We start from the raw sequence: 20,427 nt of genomic DNA on the forward strand, positions 1-20,427 counted from the left end.
AGGATCACTGGATCCTCCTGTAGGTTACCCCCTATCTAGATCTCCAGGTATGTTCACTGTGGGTATGAGAAGACCCAAGCTGGGCATCCAGACACAGGCCTGCAGGTAGTGAGGACAGATTGGCAAGAATGTAGAGGTGCCCTGCTTCACAATACCCTACCCAGACCCTCTACCCACTTGGCAGGGTCTCTGAAGGTTCTAGGTTGACATGGGAGCTCTGCCTAGGCCTGCTCAGCAACAGAAATCCTAAAATGTTTGAAATGAGGGCGACTTGTTAACCTCCAAGTCCTTCATATTTATTTTATTCTCTTAAGGGTATACTGGTGTACCACTTTATGGAAGGCCATACTGAGGCAACCAAGTTAAAAAACAGCTGGGGCAGACATTCGGTGGAAAGCCAAAAGCCAAGGGCTTGAGGGGTTCACACTTGGAGCTCGTCCCAAGCTCAGGGCACTTGTTAGCTGAGAGTGATGTGGAGTGGCCAAGGGAACCCTGAGGCTGTGTGGAAAGAAGGTAAAGGTCACATGGAGGGAAGGAAGTGAACGTGACTGTTTTTGTGCCCATGCATTGGAGATGCCTCTTGGTCCCTGTCTCCTCCCCCTCTGAGAATTGCTAAGTATGTGCGTTGGGTGGAGGTGGCAGGAACAGGGCCCACTGGATTAAATGATTGGTAAAGTGTCTGAGGAAGTCTCAATCATAGTGCCAACCATCTGCTCAAGCTCAGTTGTGAACTCAAGAGGTTGATAAAGAAAAAGAAAAACATTTCAAGGGATTGGCTTCTTCTTACACTTCCATGAAGCTGAAATGTCCAACTTCATCGACCTTCTCTATTGCTTTCCTTTTTTTTTTTTTTTTTTCTATTTTGACTAACTCCCTGAATTAAAAGAGAAAGTCTTCAATGGTCTTCTTATAATGGAACATAAGCTCCAAGTATTGCCATGGGCCACGCCCCATAGTAATAAGTGTTCTTGTCCAAACTGAAGTTTTGCCAGCTCCTGTGTTTGTGAAAATATCAGTGTGGCTCCCACATTCCAGTATCCCTTCTAGAGTGAGCGACCATGAGAGCTCTGGGACTGACAGGGTCTTAGAATATCATCTGAAAAGTTAAGGCTCAGAGGGGATCATGAAGACCAGACATAGAGTTTGAGGGCTAGAAGGGTCTTTGGGAGATGTCCAGGCTGCCTCCTCCTTTCATTGAAAGGGACATGGTGCCCAAAGAAGAGAAGTGAGTTGTCTAAGCCCCTTGGAACACGGCTGGTGCTAGGTGTCTCCTGACTCCAGGCGGGATGCAAACCCTCCGATCCTGCCTCTACTCAGCCTGCCCCTAAGTTGGAAGGCCGTGTACTTCCCAAGCTTTAAAATCAGCAGTTCACCCCACCACCAAGGAACCACGCAATACACACATTTGTTCTGATGCTTGGGCGGACAGGTCTGTGACCTTCTAGAGTGGAGGCAGGTAAGTGTGAAAATGTTCTGGTCGAGGGGCTCCCTCCCACTTGTGGACACTGTCAGCTCCCTGCCCTTTCCATTCTGGTTACCTGGCATGCCAACAGCCTCCTGTTTCTCTTTACCATGAGGAAAATGCTTGGCCACAGGGTGGATTGCAGTGACCCTCAAATAACGAGAGGTGCAGAGTCAGTGGATAAAAAGCCCAGCTTCTACAGTGCTCGCTCGGTGGAATAGTTCTGTGGGAAACTCCACAGGGTACCTTAAAAGGTCCCTGGAAGAATTAATCCCCAGTCCACCCCCAGTGGTGAAGCTCTGGTGAGCAAACCTGGGCTGGCTTTCCACTCTCTCTTTCTCTCCCTTCCCTGTCCTTGATCATGCTTCGGGGAATTGCTTCCCACATCAGCTACCTGCGCCCAGGTCCAATCTAAAGACCTGTTTTTGTGGACAATTCTAACCATGTCATCAAGGGAGTCTTGGAGAACTGAGAAGATTAATGGCTCCTCTCCTTGACAAGAAAAGAGTTCAGCACAGTGTGGACCCCTAATTACCCACCCTCAGAGGCCGCTCTGCCTCTCAGCAAAACATCCACCTCCAGCCCTTCCCCAGGTGTATGGCCTACCTCAGAGTGGTCTGTTCTTGTGGTCAGCCCCAGTGCTCCCCCCCAGGACATACAAAACCCTGGACTCCAAAAACAGAAAAGTGACTTGTCCATCATATAAAAAGAGCAATAATTTGGTAAATTAATCACAAATTTGCTCTCCCTGCTTGGTTGCCTTTCTCCCTTTATGTGGATAATTGAGAGCATATTATGTTAATTTGACAACAACAGAAGTTCAAAAAGGAAACTTAACCTTGGGAGCAGTGGGTTACCATTAAATGGGTGTGTCTGGACAACTCCACAAAGAACATGAAAGACAAACTCCTCATGAAGCCAGCCAATGTCTGGGTGCACAAATGGATATTTTTGCTAATGAAATTAGCTGCGCAGAGTTCCCCAACTTTAACCTTGAAAAATGCGCATTGTTTGCTCAAGAGGCAGAATCTGCTCATGCAGAGATAGTCCTGCCAATGTGCTGCTGCATATTTAGGGATGCAATTTAATCACTGTGAAGTTTCTTTGAGAAAAAGTGACCGTACATGTGCAATAATCAGGTCCCAGAGTCTAGATTCCACCTCCCTCTATCAGGATATCTAAATTCCGTCAAAGCAAACACACTTCCAAATATATGTGTGAACCAAGAAATGGATTTGAAGACTCTGCAAAACACCTTGACCTTCTTGGTCTCTGGAATCTTAAGTCACAGATACCTCCTTGAAACACTAGGGTCCATACACAATGGGGGGATCTCTTATGCACCACAGACCAGTGACCATCTAAGTGATGTTTGTGTTTGCCTCAAATCTAAATCCAAACAAGTGGGGTTTATTATCACCCCATATGGGGTTGGGTGAGAGTTTAGGGGGAGAATAGAACCAGCGGGAAACAGAATTGCCAGCTCCCATGCAGAGCTTTGAAGTGAAGTTGTCTCATTTTGGAGGCCCAAACCCACTCAGCTCTCTCGCAGGAAGCAGACAGGATGTTCCCAAGAACATTCCACTAGTGAGAAGGGAGTTGTTACCCAGAAGTTGGAAGGAGGATGAGGAGGCGGGCAGGGGCAAGGGGATCCCATGCCTGAGCAAGGGATTGGGAGGTGGGGAGGAGGCTGGATTGGGAGGTGGGGAGGAGGCTGGGGCTGGGTTCATAACAATGGGAGAATAAGAACCCACAGAGGTCTCCTATAAATTTGAGAAGTTATCACTGGGGAGCGACTCAGGAAATACCCCCTGCTTTAGAAGAGGAAATGCTCCCTAGTATTCCAGCTTAGAGACTCTGTTAGGGGGATTGGGCCCCCGTGAGAGGAAGAGAGAGAGCAGCAGATGCCTGGATACACAGCTCCAGGGAGTGTTCCTGGCTGTCAACACAAGGGACTGGGTGATGCACTCCTTCCACGTTTCCCTCCTCCCTTGCTTCAGTACTCCCTCCTCCCATTTCCAGGGCCTGGCACCTCAGATTGCATCTGGACCCTTCTGAGCACCATCCTAGCTGACTGTCAAGACCAGCAGGTGCCATGGTGTGCCCCAAGGCTCCAGAGAGGGTTCAGAGTGACTGTAAAGGATGAACACCGCTGGGGATAAGGTGCTCAACCCCCGGAGCAAAGGCATCCCTCAAAGGCGCAGGTGAACGTGCCCTCTTTCACACTCCACTTCCATCAGGGCAGTTCCCCAAACTCGGGCGACACTGGAAATAAAGAGAACCCTTTCCTGGAGCCTCTCTCCTTAGGCAAACTCAGCTGCACACTGTGGCCATGTGGACCTGGGCCTGGACGTGAGGTCCTCATCCCTTTGCCCTTGCTAGGGTTTCTGGGATCAGTCACATTGTCTATGGGAACCCACGGTGTGCGCTCTCAGATTCACCTGAATGGGATCAGATAACGGTCGAGGTTACTGAACTCTGGGAAGTTCTACAGTCTAAACTTTAAAGTTCTATTTTCAACAGGTGAGGTGGCCTATGCTTATAATCCTAGCCACTGGAGAGGCTGGGGCAGGAAGACTGCAAGTTCAAGGGCAGTCTCAGCAACTTAGCGAGCCCTTAAGCAACTTAGTAAGACCCTGTCTTGAAAATTTTGAAAAATAATAATAATTAAAATAAAACGGGGTGGAAATGTGGCTCAGTGATAAAGTGCCTCTGGGTTCAATTCCCAATGTCCCCTGCACCCCCTCAAAGAGCTTTATTTTTCATTTGGAGTTCTCATCACATCTTTCTTAGACTTGGGATCTGTCAGTGGTCACCTCTTTTTTTTTTAATAAGAGAAAACTTTATGCTGTTCTGTGGTCTTTAGGGTCAGGATGGCCCAACCAGTTTTCATGAGAAATACAGGAGGAAATGCTTCAGTCAAAGCAATAGAACTGTCCTGTTGCTAAGGCCAAGTTTGTTCCAATGGACATCTCTGGACTTGTATTTCCCTGTCGGATACTATTTACTTGGGGGAGTGAGTAATAGACTTGGGGCTCCAGATTCTCTGCCCTGACCCCACAGGATCACTTAGACAAGGGAGCAGGGATATGCATGGAATTTAGACGTTTACAAAACATAATCAAGCAAAGGAGCTTTGGAGACGCTGTTGAAATGGCAGGACTCGAAAATCCAGCTCACGGACGACAAAACCGGGCAACACAACCAAAAAAGCAAATTCCTTCCTTTCTGTATCCCTCTCCAAGAGGAGGTAAGATAGGGGAAGAACAGGCAAGAGCCCATTACGAAGAACATACATACAACCAAAAAAAAAAAAAAAAATCTCAGTAAAACAAAAAGATTCCTAAACTCCTCTGAGTTTCCTTCCATTAAAATTGCCCTTCCCAGAATACAAAAGAAACGCTGCTAAGGCTTGCTGCTGGCAGGCTGGCTGTGAGCAGTCTTGTCCACATCTGGGGTGGGGTAAGGTGGCCTGCGGTCTCTGTGCCCAAGGCCTCCCCATCTGCGGGTCTTGTGAGTGGTTGTGGGGTCCAGACAGAGAGATGGGCATGTGTCCTCTGACTTTCCCCCCACCCACCACAGTCATCCCACCCACATCAGGAAGTCCCTTTCCTTTTTGCATGTTTAGGAATTGTCACTTCCAGGGCCCCCCTTAAGATGGGTGGGGGGGGCAATGCAACAATAATTCCCTGAATGTCCTGTTGAGGCTTCCAACAGAGAGAAGAATGTCAAGGGGCGAGGGGGGGTGTTGTGGAGTGAATTAACATAATGACTCAAAACTGCACTAATGTTTCACAGCTTTTTTTTATTAGCAATACCAAGATAAGTTATTGAAGCATTTTTAGTATTGTTTTACATTCCATTCATAAATGACCTAACTTGTAACTCAGCATACAGCACACTTAAAGATATAGTTTGACACTTATTCAGAAAGCTACAATTATGATAACTTACATGCCTTCATTACCAGGAACACCTTAATATATCTTCTAATTACTTCAACAATACTCTATTCCAAAGCACACGATAACCCAGTACAAGTTTACACATTTTGCTTCAATCACCAGGTTTTTTTTTTTTTTTTTTTTTTTTTTTAGTTGTGAATGTCAAGGTGCTGTTTGCTGGAATTTTACTGTCTTCTGTTCCTGGTTAATACGACAACCTGACACAATATTAAACTAGCAATATTTCTGCTTAAATACTATGGAGAAAGATAATTACTGCACTTTTCTGTATTCTTCTAAAGTGTTACAAAATACAGGACAATCAGACACAAGCGGTAATGCCGACAAAACCATCAAGGGGCCCACCTGTTTGAGCTCAGGTGAGCTGGCAGAATGGAACCCCCCAGCCAGGATTTTTTTTTTTTTAAACAGGTGAAGGGGCCTGCAATCCACCAGCATTTGTTGCTCAGGATTTATGACTTTGAGGGAATTTTCTTTCCATTCTAAGCCTTTGCAATCCATGACTAATAGTGGAACATATGGGGCAATATTTTTAGCCTCCCTGATACTTTGCTATATATACTGTAGGTTGGTGTGCCGTGTGTATACACATACCTATGCCAATAGTAATTATTTATTCAACACACATATGTGTATACGTTCTTCTCTTGACTTTACACGATTAACAAGCTGCAGATAACCACCGAGGAGCACGAACAGACAAGGGCAAGTCCAGATAGACCGACTAGGACAGGGGGTGTCACTTACCTGCAAGAAAACGTGCAGATTCATTAAACAATCCAGAAACCAATTGAGCTAGAAGCATTTTGAAAGCAAGGGCAGGGTCACATCCCCTAATTGTTTAATGGAATACTGACAATAAAGCAATACTTATAAAATTTGGTCCTTCCATCTCTGGTGAAAGCAAGAATAGTCTACATGATTAGAGCAGGTTGGCAATTAGACGTAGAGGTGCTGCTGATCAGTGCTAAGTAATAGGAGATAATTATTATTTATTTGAAATCTGGGCTTTGCATACAACATCTGAAAATTCAGGAAAAAAAAAAAAAAAAACTAGATTCCTCCAAAAGCTAACATGTGGGCCCGAATCTGGATACTCATCAGTTCCAACCATCACTTCCAGTCAGTAGCCTAATATAGACACCAAAGCTTAACCCCAGGGAACCTGCAGAGTGTAAGACATCAATGGGGTCAGACTGCTCCTATTCTAGATGGTGGTGACTTGGGCTTCCTTGGAGAGTTTGTATTTCACCAGGGACATGAGGGTCTATTCTCACAACACACTCTCCTCTCAATACTCTCTTCTTCCCTCTCAATCTTAAGTCATTACTGAAGGGGTGGGAGGGCTCGATATATATATAAACTTTTTTTTTTTTTTTTGAAACTATAGCTTGGATGCTCTCTCCTCCCTCCCGGGGTTGAACCTGGGAAGCAGGTATCACGCCATCCAAAGGGAACATGGACGCAGCAACCAAAATGAATGCTACCAGAATTTTCTCCTGCTTCAGAAGCACTGTTGATTCAGACAGTAGCTTCTGAAGCCAAAAATATGCAGCAAAAGGAAAGGAACATAAACAAGGCTAAATGTCACCAGTGTTTGCCGACTTACAGACACCATCCATTTGTTTGTTCTGAAATGACGAGTGGACCATTTGGCAAATACAATGGTATTCACACAACAGTTCTGTCATCCTGCAGTGCAAACGACATCACATCAATGGCATTCCCATTTAATTTAAAAAGAGGGATGGGGAGGAGGAGAAGAATGCCGAAAGATTTCAGAGAGGGCTGCCATCCAAAGGGGCTGCCTCTGCATCCAATATGGTGGCGCATGGAGCACAGCTCTGGATGAGGGCACAGGAGTGCCTACCTGGGGGTTCTGGCTGCTGTAGGAGATCCTAGGGGGGCCTCACCTGTACTTTGTCTTACCACAGTCAAAGAGGAAAGCTTTGTAGGCTATTTCAAGGCAGCCGGCAGAGGCAGAGCAGGCACAATGGAGTAGTGATTTGCATGAATTTAAAAGTTTCTGCCTTTAGACTTCATGGCAGACCAAACGGTCCTCCCTACTGGAATCTAATAACAAACCCTGGACACCCACTAGGACTGGGAGCAGAGTAGACCATGGAGCCCACTGACTACCCTGTAAATGATCAAATTGGAAATTGAGTGCAAAACGGTGCTTCATTCACAGACTCTGAAGCCAAACCACGTGAGAATCAGTTCATACAGAAGAGGAAAAGGAAAAAAAAATAATTGCTCATCTGGCTTTAAATAAAGCAAGGCAGCACCTGAGACAACAACAGACATCTCAGGGTTGTCCACACTCCCAGGCTAATTGCCCTCCCTTGGGTGGCCTTAGATGTAGCCTGGGCTCCCACGTGCTTGGCAGGCTGGAATGTGGTAGTTCTCTTCCTGTGCAATGTTCCCGACTCAATCTCCTTTGTTCATGGGAACCTCCTGACTTCAGGGCCCAACTTAGATTGTTCTACAAGTCCAAAAAAAATGCACCAACTGCCATAGGCAGTGCATCACAGTCTCTCAGATACACACATTTGATTCTCATGGTATTGCACATAACGCCAGCCATGGCTCTCCTTGAAGTTTCTAACTGATCAGAGACCTTAACTATTTCTTGGTTAAAGATGGAGAGGGCTGGACTTATTTCTACCTATAAGCACTTTGCCTTTTATCAGGCATAGATCTGGAAAGGTATAAACTATAGGGGTGAGATATCACAAAATTGCCAGAATCACCTTCAAAGCTAACTTTCCCATGTAGCAAGAAATAGCTCCTGACAGTGTGGCATGGTGCAAATGAGGATATAAAATGTGCTTCTAGAACATCAATGGACAGTAAGATTGGTGCTTGATTAAGTGTCCAAGGGACAATTACAACTACAAGATGGGCATCATTTCCTTACAACGGCCTCTGCACTGTAATGCAAACTCAACTGCAGAACATTTATCCAAGCTCTTTTATGTCTACCATCGTCTTCCATTCCTACACTCTGTCCATCTATGATGAAACAGTCTTTCAGGAAGCCAAGACAGAGCTACACCATCTTCTACTTTTATGCACACTTGCTGTGATGGGGGTGGGGTGGGGGGTGCTCTGGAATGATTCTCCTGAAAGTTTTTCCTGCCTAGGCAGAGATATGGCCTTCCAGAAACAGGTACCATCTGGGTCTACAATTCCTCTGTCTCTGGAAAGTCTCTCTGGCGTCATGTGGCAATAGATGGAGCCCTGCAGTTACTGATGTGGGTCCTCCCTGCATGGACTCACTGTCCAATGGAACAGCAGAGGAAGGTTTCTGCATCTTCACCACAGGAACACATCCTTCTTTACAATAGAACTGGAGGTGGCCGACTAAGACCCATGGGCCAATTCTAGCCTGCCCCTACTTTAGTTCATTAAGTTTTATAGGAACAAGCCACACCCATTCATCTGTATACTACCTTTGCATGCTTCTGTGCCAATAGTCTGAGCTGAGTAATGATGACAGGGACCACATGATCTGAAAGCCTAAAATATTTACTCACTGGTCCTTGAAGAAAATATTTGCCGATGTATAGCTGGCAAAAGGGTGGATCTTTTCAAACAACCTATGTTGAGAAATCACAGGAGGACCAAAGTCACATTTGAAGAGAGCTCAGTTTGGATATCCTGGTCCGGCTCATAACACATTACAGAGTACACGAGGTGAAGATGTTTCAATGGGCCCTACCTTTTGGGGGTGGGTTCCAATGTTTTCACTGCGGTGGAAGCCCAGAGGACCTTTATTCCTTTGTCACAGGCATAATTTGAATTGGGGAAGCCAGTTGCCCAACCACCTGAGAATCAGTTGGAAATATTGGGACTATTCCTGTGGGTGGCCTTGCCTTCCCACTGGCTCCCTCCTGGGCCACTAGAAAGCAACTATGGCCTCATGTCCACAGCTGACATGCGGGCAGATTCTTCTTGCTCAGCTGGGTTTCCCTAAGTAATGGTAACTCCAGGACAGGACTTCTCAGGTCAAAAGGATTATGCCCTTCTCCCTGCCTTTCCCTTAATCTGATTTTAATGTTCCCCCATCAACCCTGCCCCTAGGGGGCTCCTGAAGGACCCAGAGCAACCCCTGCTTATGAAAAACAAACACAACAACTTCACGCCCTGGCTGTCTTAGTTTCCAAAGGGAAGGAGGAAGGGTGATCCTGTTGTTCTCCACATGCACCAACTCTGGGGTGAAACGTGGTCTTTACCCTTCCTATGTAGCTAGAAACAGGTGCTCTGCAGATGGGCCTCGGCATCGTCTGGGCGCATGGCAAAGCCTGGGCCTTCCATGTCTTTTTGGATCTCCAAGCTATCCACTGACCAGTGCTGCCATCACTGTTTCTCAGATTGGACATGGGGGGCTTGTCTGTCTGGCCCAGTCAGTAGTTGTGCACATTGTTCTGGTCTGCCCTTGCCCCCTCAATCTGAATACTCACGTGGAGCCTGTCTTATTGCAAAACCAAGGTCAGACCCATCCTAACAAAACCCAGGGCAAATTCAAGTTCTCCATTGGCACTGGAGGGCTCTTGTACGTTATAGAACTGATAGAATAAAAAAAAAAAAAAAGTGTAGGCCGTGCCTGGAGCCAGGAAGTCATCTCAAGAAGCTAACACTTTGATTCGAGGAGAATTTCATGTAACGAGATCAAATCCATAGTGGGACCTGATCCACTCCAACCGCAACAATACATGTCCTCCAGCGTAATCCAAGGTGGCTCAATTTCCTCCTCAGGATCATCTGTCACATGTCCCCGACATGCAAATGTGCTATTCTGCATGGATAGATCTTTAAAAATTCACTCCTGTTCTCAACATTGGCCTGTGCTACTGAAGTCTCCCTAATCAAGTGGTTAGGGCGGCCTCTTCTTGTCCTCTCTCTTATGCATTCTAGTTAGAAAAGCACACGGGCCAGGACACCAGGTTTTTGACACTAAGGAATTCAGGGCAAGTTTTAAAAGTTAAGAAGCAGAAATGCAATAATTAAGGGAAGTACCTGTTTGTACAACCCACTAAAAGAGAATCACCCATAGAGTTAGGGCGAGAAGGTTTGTTCTCCAACCAGCTAGGGCAAGAGAGACTCTGAGATCTGAGATCCAGGGGAGTCTACAAGACTTAAGGTTTTTACTGATGGTCTCTTCAAACACTTTTACACCCCAGGAGAACAGCATTCTTCCTTACACAGAGGAACAAGACTCTTTCCACAAGCCTGTTTCTAGGGTGATCTAAGGGGGGACTTGAGCTTACTAACCAGACAAAAATCAGAGTCCAAACTCTGAGATGAGAAACACAGGAATAATTCTTTGGTTTAGCTAAGCCCAGCTTCATGAGAAAGATCAGCTATCGACCTGGTGGACCTGTTTGAAAATCCATATCTACTTTTAAGTGGAGCAGAGAAGAGGGAATAAACATTAGGAGTATTTTATTCCTTATGCCAATATCATTTCCACCCTTGCAAAGTGCAGCCATTTGGGGTTTGATGCTTGCAACAGTCACTTGTGCTTCTTGCAGCGCTACGAAAAGAGTGAATTAGATTGAGGGGGAAAAAAAAATCATGACCCAGTGGATTGAAGTTTTCCTCTGAGATATTAACTCTTAGCAAGGATGACTTATGCCTGGCCCTTCTGGGTCCAAGGATGCCACCGCAGCCAGCATGAAAATGAGAGGACTAAACACTTCTGGTAGGCCAGATGTGGGGGCAGGGAAATGAGAACTGGACGAGGCCAGGATCCTCCTGGAGGTAACAGAACAGTGGCCCCCAACTCCAAACAAATGCAAAGGACAGAAAAGCACTGTCCCCTCCTGCTTCCAACTAGAGCAGAAGGATGCAGAAGAAAGGAGGCCAGATGGAGTACAGAAGTCAGATGCTCCCCAAACAGGCGGTTTGTGGCCAGAGTTAGGGACAGAGGAACATGAACCTTTTTGGGGGAAGCAACCAAGAAGCCTTCTAGCCTAGCTGGTCCAAGGATCCTCATCTCCCTTGAAAGAGAGGGTCCACGGCTTACATCCCAGAGTCTGGCACTCAGTGGCTAAAAGGTTGACCAAGCAAAGTTTTTGCACATTCTCTGGAAATGTCAGAGATGCGTTATGAGCTGCTATTTGGGGTTGCGGGTGAGGGTGTGCCTGTTCTCAACAGGCTGCTCAGAGGGAAAAGACTCCCCTGTGCTCCCCTCCACCATCCCTGGTGCAGAAGGACACCACTGGCCAAGCTTCCTCAACGCAGACAGCCTTCCTTCAACAATGATAGGAAGATGGGAAAATTAATAGGGGTAACATGAGCTCATTTAAATAATAATGAGCTTATGCACATGCCAGGTTTTGATCTTTTCTGATGCATAGATTCCTGGCAGGAACTATGGTCCTAGAAGGTAGTTGAAAGAACCGAAAATAGACTTAAAAAAAAAAAAATCCCAAACCACAATAAAAAAAGAAGCCACCCCAATCATAAACTTAGAACAACAATGAAAAAAACCCCAAAAATTGAAATGTTGCTCCCCCAGAAGAAAAAGGGGAAAATTTGGACTGGCATAAAACCCTTTTCTTCTTCTTTTAAATATTGTTTTTAACAGCTTCAAAAGTAATGAATTACATGTGACTAAAAATAGATCTAGGGGTACTGGTTAATGGGGCCTTTTGAATCATTCAGCATAAGGAACTGTCAATATTTTTTTGAGCTGTCAGAAATCCATTTAGTGATTTTTGACAATTCAAAAAATATTTCCAACTGCTTGATCCAGTTCTTAGTGAATTAGGGAAGGAGAGGGTAAAAGAAATATATCAATTTAAATTATGAACCCAGGGTCTAGCTTCCTGAATCCTGTTTTGTGCTAAAAGAAATACTAAGATGCTGATGTTCACAAAAACTCTCTTCTATTTCCTTCTTTCCTTTCTCACATGAAGTAAAAATCACCAAAAAATATCCATTCATAAATTAAAGATGGAAAGGTACCATGGCCATTTGTCTCTAGTGGGAATATTTGGGGCTGGTTTCAAAGGGAATAATACATTGAGCTTCTCTTTGGAGACAGGTTTTTCAAATATGAACATCTGGGTGCAAACAAAATTGCATGGGTTCTCCCTGACCACCCCAAGCTTCATTTGATTGGACTCTAAGCTTCAAATTTAGGATTATGTTTTAAAATTTAGAACCACTTTAGGGGTAACCATTTTCTTGAAGGAGGTAAAGAAGTACCAGTTTGCTACAAGATCAGACAGGCGTAAATCCAAGACACACAGAGTCACAACACTGCTAATCAGACTTGACAATGTACATTTCTTGTTAGAACAACAGACAGGGAAAGACACACAGACGGACAGAAGGCAACAGCAGAAGGCCAAAGTCAGGTAACTGCCATTTGGTATGTCTAAAGATGAATCACGAACACCCCGAAACCATCTCCCTGTCTGGAGAGGTCACGTTATTTCTCTACTGTGGTTAGTGTGATATGATTTTAGTATCCTCTAAGTCAGTTAAAGGAAAGTTTAAGGAAGCAGATTTGGCTTAGCAAAGCAATAAGGAGGTGTCTTTAGGCATCTTTTGCAAAAGTCGAAAATACTGAAAAGTTTGCAAGTTACCATGTCTTTCTTTTTTTTTTTTTTTAATAGTTGTTTTTCTTCCTTTCTCCACTTAGGAATGAAAAGTCAGGGGAGTTCACACATGAGACACCACCCCCTTTTCCATACCTTTCAGTACAGGCATGTGAGAACATTATAATGCAAATCAGAACCCAAAAGGATGAGTTTGGAAACTTCAAAGTGAAATCGACTTTTATGATTGTCTACATTGCATATATAGCATTGGGTTTTGTTTGTTTGTTTTTTCTTTTTTTAGGGTTTTTTTTTTTTTTTGCTAATGGGTCAGTCTACCTCATTTAAAAAAAAAATGCACAGGTCAGCACTGATGTTTTGGGAAATGAACTAAAGGAAGAGGATTCTAAAACTTACCACACAAGTCTGGCCTCTTGATACATCCAGAATTTGCTGTGCTACTTGCAAGTCCGTTAAAGGCTGCTAAGCCATCGGAGCTGTAGGCCCTGAGGACCGACAGCATGTTCATTGGCTTTTCCAGGCCCGGGGGCCCCCGCTCCGGCTTTGGCAGACCCACTGAGGGGTCCTGGGCAGGAAGAAGGCCTGGGCTGTGCCACTGCTTCTCAGACGCTTGGGCTAAAGGTGAGACTAGTCCCTGGACGGGCTGGGGGGTGCCTGTGGGCAGCAGGCTGTCCCCGCCGTCGCTGTTGCTGTCCTTGCTGAGGGCAGACAGGGGCTTGCTCATCACTTCGGGCTCCGTTTCGATATCCTCTTCGTCGTTGTTTTCTCCCTTGAAGGAGTCCATGTCCTCGGAGGAGGCGATGTCCGAGAGGTCATCCGTAGCATTCTTAATTGTGGTTTCGGGGATCAGGATTGGGGCGTCCTCTTCGGGGTGGGCTTTCCCATCGGGATCCTTGTTGGAGCAGGAACCGGAGGCCCCGGAGCCCACCACGCCCGGGTATACGCCAAACTGCTTGTAGAAGTCTGATGGGAAGTTACAAAAGGCAGGGTCCACGTGGCTGGGCCACGGGCCACTCTTCTGGTCCCCCAGGGTCTCTTTGGCCTGTCCTTGGGCCATCTTCTCAGAAGCAGAGTCTAGAGAGCCAATCATCCCCGAAAGGCCCATCTCCTTGTTGGATTGTGCTGCGGGCAGCAGAGCCATCTTGCCCACCTCCCGGGCCTGCTCTTTGCAGTTGATGGCCACCCCCGCGGCATTCTCTTTGCGTTTCGCTTTTCCCAGGTGGTTAGCCTGCAGATGGAGGGCCATCAGCTCCATGGATGACGTGGTGAAAGCACAAAACAAGCAACCGTGCCAGGCGATGCTGTCCTGCACCGTCACCGACGAGCCCGGGAGGGAGGCGTCCGGCCGCACAGACAAGTCCAGAGGCTCGTGCTGAGATTTCTCAGCCTTCCTCTGAGAGGACCTGCCGCTGGGTTTCTCCTCGCCACCCTCAGCTCCGTGGGCTTTCATGGAAGAGGGATCTGACAGGGCTTTGTCCTTCATGTCCCTCTTCTTCAAGGAGCTGAGGACGAAGCTGTCCATGAACGCTTGCAAGGACCCCTGGAAATTCACACCGTTGCTCACGATGCTTTGATAAGCTCTTCCGATCTCGGAGAAGTGGGTGCTCTTGGAAGGAAGGTCGGTGCCTTTCAGGGCGTCTGCAGGAGCCTCTGATGACATACCGGTGGCCTGCCCCGAATGATCTCCGGAGGAGATCACTCCCGATGTCCACTGCTGAGAGGCAGGGCCACCTCTGAAGTCGATTCCGGGGAGACCCTTAAATGCCCCCCTCAGGATGTCTGGCCTGATAAACAAAGATGCTTTGCTGGACATCTCGTCCTTGTGGTCTTGGTTCGGGGGCTGTCCAGACAGCGGCCCCGCTCCATTCTGTCGCTCACGATGGTGTCGTTCTAGGTGGTATTTTAAGGATGCTGACTGGGTGCCGGCATAGTCACAGTGAGGACACTTGTAGGGTTTCTCACCTGCAAGATTTTGATAGGAGAAAAAGAAAAAGTGTTTATCTCATTTTGGTGTGCAGAACAAGGCTAGAAGGATCAACATTTGTTCTTTGAAACAAAGCAGCTCAAACTAATAATTAGTTGGAGAACAACTGTTTTTTAATAGAAGAATAATTCGTACTCTTAAGCTTTTTTAATGATTTTGTACCATTTGGGACTATTCAGGAATGACATACTATCTACACACAATTAGCTATCTTTTTCTTTATCTAACATGTGAAAACGGCTGTAGATTTAAAAGCTATGATTATGAAAATTAAGCATAATAATTTCAACCACAGTGATCATTAAAAGTAGAAGTTTAAAAAGACAAAGTATGTAACAAATGGGTGGTTGCAATATTTTGTGTATACAATAGCTCTAAAATTTGTTTAAATTATACACATGGAAACCATTTTTAAACCTAAAAATTTTATGGCACTGTTACGCAAGACTGAAATGAATGATTTAAGTCTTGCTCTGCAGTAAATCATGGATATAATTAGCAAATGGCATACTGCACAAGTAATTTATCATTATTTGGAGGGCACCATTCCAGACGGGCTCAGATATCTGCAGACCTACTGCATTGTTTCTAAATAAAGAACTATAAATACCGATTCTATAAAATATTAATACCATTACAGTGCATTATGATTGCAGCATGTAAAGACATATAGTTAAGATAAAAAGCAGTCAATAAAACTTAAAAGAAAATGAGTAATAAAAAGGCACAAAATATATTTAGTTTCTGTATTTGAAATTAACATTATCTACTGGTCTTTGTAGTGCCTTAAATTTGTACTAATGGCAAACCTAATGCTCCGGTAGTAAAATGTGTAATTTACCTATAATAAGCGCTTTCTAGAGAATAAAAATAGCTTTAAAGAGTGTTTTAAAACATATAAGATAATTTTCAGGAATTAAATATTTATTTAAATTCAACACCCAACTTCTATTGTTCTTTCCACAATAGAGAAGATGCTAGAACAGACAACTTAGATCTGCTGGCATGGTGGGATAGAGGAGCAGAAGGAGGTAAACAAATGTGGATTTCAGTATGTTCCAAGAATTTGTTAGCAATCCTGGGTCTTTTCTAGACTTTGCAACCAAAAAGCTCTTTGGAAAGAACGAAGACTTTGACAGTCCCTGTGTTAGCTTACTCACAATAGTAACCTGTCAATATCCACAATTATTTCTCCCAGGAAGCTTAACTACCTCCCACCCATCCTTCCTCTGTTCTATTGTAAAACAGACTGATCTAAAAAGCACCAGCAAATCGTTGGTGAATGATGTATTCTGAAGACATTTCTCTGTGTCTACCCTCAGCTGAAGACATGATTCCCAGTTTGCCAGGCATAGGATATTTGAGGGCCTGGATTTTGTAAATGTCTTGTTTACCACCAGTCCAGGTTCTGAGTAGGAGACACCACCACGTCATCTCTAGGTTGTGTGCCAGAACTGTGGAGATGCTGTGCATGGTATCAAAATGAGGGGGCCGACAGTCCCTTATTTGTACCTACAAGCTGCTGATAGCTCCCCTGGACATGTCTTCAGAGATACCCTTTGGGTCTGGGGAGGGGACCCATCTGAGCATCTACTTCTATAATCATAAACGTAAAGGTCACAGTCATCTCTGGCTATACCAATGACGTGGATCTAGGGACCTCTATTCTTTTTGAGGTGAAGGTACAAATGGTTTCAAGTACCAGTTTCCCACTTCTTGAAGTTGATCCCCATGTTAGACTCAGACATACTTCAGCCACTGCTATTTGGACAGTCTACTGCAGGTCAGGGAGTCACCACTGGGGTAAAGCACATCTGGGCAGCTAATGTCCCAACTGATTCAGCTGACTTGAAAGTCCAGTGACCAGGTGCAGCAGAGGCAGGCCCCTAAAGCTTAGGGTGTGGGCATGGGGCTCCCGTGGGTTAGTGCAGACCCTGTGAGAAGGCCTAGTAAGTGAGAGCCAGCAGAGGTGAGGCCCACAGGTACTGGGGTGACTCAGGTTGCATTTCAGAAATGCACCTGGAAATGATTAAGTGCATCTGGCAGTGAGACTGTAGAGAAAGCATGGGCCTTCATTAGCAGGAGCTAACGAAGGAGAATGTAAACTTTGACCTCTAGACCTGAGGTGGGTGGGGGCTGACTTTTGTGGTGGGGACCACAGGGATGCACAGAGGATGTCGTATGTATATTTCCCAGGGTCACACATTTGAAATGCACAGTGCAGTGGGGTTCTCATAGCACATAATTCATGCAAACAAGCAGGGGAGTTTGTTAGTACACGAGTTCTGAGTCCTAGTATGTAGCAATGCTGGCTTCTTAGGTCTGAAGTTGGGGGCAAAATCTGGTATTTAAAACAAGTGTCCCTCATGATTCAGATGCAGATACTGTAAAGACTACACTTCGCAAAAACAATATAGAATTGTCTGGGAAGCTTTAAAAAGCACTGATATGTGATCCCATCTTTCAATTCTGAGTTAATTGGTCAAAGGTGCACATGGGGTTTGGGGATTTTTCCAAACTCAGGTGACCCTCTTTGGAGCTTGGATGAGGGACCATTGTATTGAGCCTCCCTGGGAAGCACACTTTGATAGGGGTTCTGTGGCATGGCTTAGCAGTGAAAACAATCTAGGCCCCAGGAGGTATCTGAAGAGTCCTTATTGGGGACTGGATACCCCATGCTACTCTGACCTCCATAGGACATAGCCTTGGCTCATTACAAGTTCTCATAATGTGAGATGTTAGGGCTTGTATTCTCTGAGGCCTCATCCCCACTCCAAACTCATGGGAAGAACTAAATCAAGTCTCCTGAATGGGCCAGAGATTTTGCATGTACATGTTTGCAACTGCATACCCTTCAACACACAGATTCACTTCTTCACATCGTTTGATTGAATGAACCAGTGGATGAATGAGCACTTCCTACCTCCCAAGCACTGTTCATAGCACTGGAAACTGAGGGAAGAAGCATAGCAACTCACAGCTCTCAGAGAAGACCAATCATGTGGCTATTAAAGCAAGGGACACACACACACACACACACACACACACACATACACCATCACGCGGTAGGTAGGAGGATAGCATCTCTTCACTCAACCTCCTGATCCTTAAAATTCAAAGGATGAACTTGGCCTCCCCTGCCCCAGAGAAAGGCCATTGCTGAAATCAGAACCCTTCATCTGAGCACTGGGGTCTCCTTGGGCTCAGGCCCTGGCGGATGAGGGCTGCTTCGTGAATGCTCATGGGTTTCTCTGGCTGCAGGTGACAAGCACGGGCTCTGAAAGCCCTCCATCCAGCCACCCTTTCTCTGAGCCCGTGGATGGAAGAGCCCCTCTGTCCGTGCAGTTCCATCTCCTGCCTAGCTCCTAAAGGCCTTGGCTTGGGTGACTGCTTTCTCTCAACCCAGTTCCCCAAATAAATGCTTCAGAGTGACATTCCATGGGACAAACCCTTTGGACTTGTGTTACAAAGAAAGAAAAAGCACCTCAATTTTAATTTCTTTCTGTAACCCCCAAAGGAGGGGTATCACCATCCCCACGCTCTGCCCTGCAGCTTCCCTGGGCTTCCTCTCCAGCCAAGGGGCACAGGAAAATGCTTTTAAGATGAAAGCTAGCTCCCGCCAGCCAGCGTGTGGTTCTGGCCATGGCAAACACAAGGGATCGAAGTTGCCTAGGGTAGGCTTGCCCTCCAGAGAATCCTACACAGCCCAAGGGCTTCATGTGCCACTGAGAAAAATCCCAGCTGTTTCCCAAGCCTCTTTCCCCCAAGGACACATTTCAGAGTGCTCAGGAGGCAAACTTCTCACAACATTGGCCTGGATGGGGTGCAGTAACGACTGAGAGGAGGGACCTCCGCACATTCAGCAGACTCGGAGGTGTGGTCAAGGGCTGCTCCTCCATTTGGCCAGCACAGACAAATGCTGAGTCCACCTGTGCTGAGCTACTTCACAGTCAAAGCCACCACATCTGGACCCATTCTTCAACCCAAGCGCTCTGGGCTGACTGACAAATCCCAGGTTGCAGACATGACCAGACTTCTGCAAGGAATCAGGCAGCGGGCCTGCCCGGTCGGTCCCCTCCCAGCTGACTGGACTCTGCCCGAGACTTGGACAGGCATTCCCTGTGCAGCCTTGTGGCACAGGCTACTCCGGGCCCTGCCAGCAGCTCTGTCTATTTGAATGATTGGCCACTTAGGCCATAAATGAGTCCAATCTCCTGGGGGGTCCCTCAGATTGCCTTGAGCTTTCCAGGGGGTCATGAGCCCTCTGTCGGTCACCTCCATGCAGTCTGGGATTTGCCATCTCTGCGCCTGCCTGTGGCAGGAGCCACACACTCATGTGCCTTCAGAGTCAGGTAGAGTACAGGGAACAGTGGGGAGGGGGCCGAAGGGTTCTCCTGGAGAGCAGTCACCACTCGCTTCTAACCAGCTGTGGGCACCTGGATCGCCAGTTCTCTAGGAAATCCTCACTTTCAGATTTCTATATATGGCATCTCAATGTTTATATATTGGTGACTACTTTGAAACTTTTTAAACACTGAGAAGACCATAGTGTCGTATGTTGCAGTCTAGGTCTGGACCATGCAGCCAGTTTGAAATTTGTGCCTGGGACAAGGATGTGCAGGAGGGGCCCCCTCACCCACTGGAAGTAGCCAATGAAGACACTGGTGGCTTTCTGTAGAGATTCACAGTGTTTTAAAGGAACATCATGGGGGTCCAAAGAATACATTTCCAGAAAAGAGAGTTTTGCTAGGAAGGACTTCATGAATTTTTGTTTTTAAAAAAATCAGCTCATCATTCCAGTGCACTAATGAAATGATTGGCACCACCTTGACTTGAGCTAGCTTCACATTGACCTGTGGTATAAGATATTCAATTTTGGAATATCATTGGTAACTTCTTCCATCACTCCTAAATTTTTAGAAATATATAACCAGGTGGTTTAGTCGGTTCGCTATGTCAATTTTTATAAAGTCCTATCTTTTATTATTCTGAAGATTCACTTTGCACTTGAAAGAGACCAAAGGAGTCCTCACTGTACCGGGGAGCTCTTTTGGAGCTACTCACAGCAAGTTCCCAACAGCTCCTCTCTGAAAATAACAGGTGGATTCACATCATTCTCTTTGGAAACCCCTTGATTAAGCTTTGAAGAAGTGATTCATGCTTCTATTTTCTTTCTTTCTTTTTTAACAAAATCTCCAAACATATTTTCACTTTTAAGTTGGGGGACGGAGTATTTTCCCGTATTCGCATCCTCCATTTGATATTTATTTAGTCTTCCTACATGTCTTTACTTAGTTAATACCAGGAGAGATAAATATGGTGGCGCCTTTGCAGCCAAGCTTCAGTACATTAATATAAATTGTACACTAATTCCCCCAAAGCATATATATGTTGTAAACCTGAAGACTTTTCTCACAGCTGCTTATTGCTAAACAGTGCCTT

The 20,427-nt window shown here is 45.8% G+C and overlaps 1 protein-coding gene across 1 annotated transcript in view; it reads right to left on the reverse strand.

Moving 5' to 3' along the window:
• Nucleotides 1–20,427, reverse strand: part of Znf536 (zinc finger protein 536) — a 165,609-nt gene that overhangs the window by 137,254 nt on the left and 7,928 nt on the right. Inside the window, exon 3 of the mRNA XM_077792817.1 lies at nucleotides 13,398–14,963. Coding sequence (XP_077648943.1) covers nucleotides 13,398–14,963 — 1,566 coding nt within the window. The remainder of the gene's footprint in view (nucleotides 1–13,397; nucleotides 14,964–20,427) is intronic.

This window comes from Urocitellus parryii, chromosome 15 (genome assembly GCF_045843805.1).
Source record: "Urocitellus parryii isolate mUroPar1 chromosome 15, mUroPar1.hap1, whole genome shotgun sequence".
Taxonomy (NCBI): domain Eukaryota; kingdom Metazoa; phylum Chordata; class Mammalia; order Rodentia; family Sciuridae; genus Urocitellus; species Urocitellus parryii.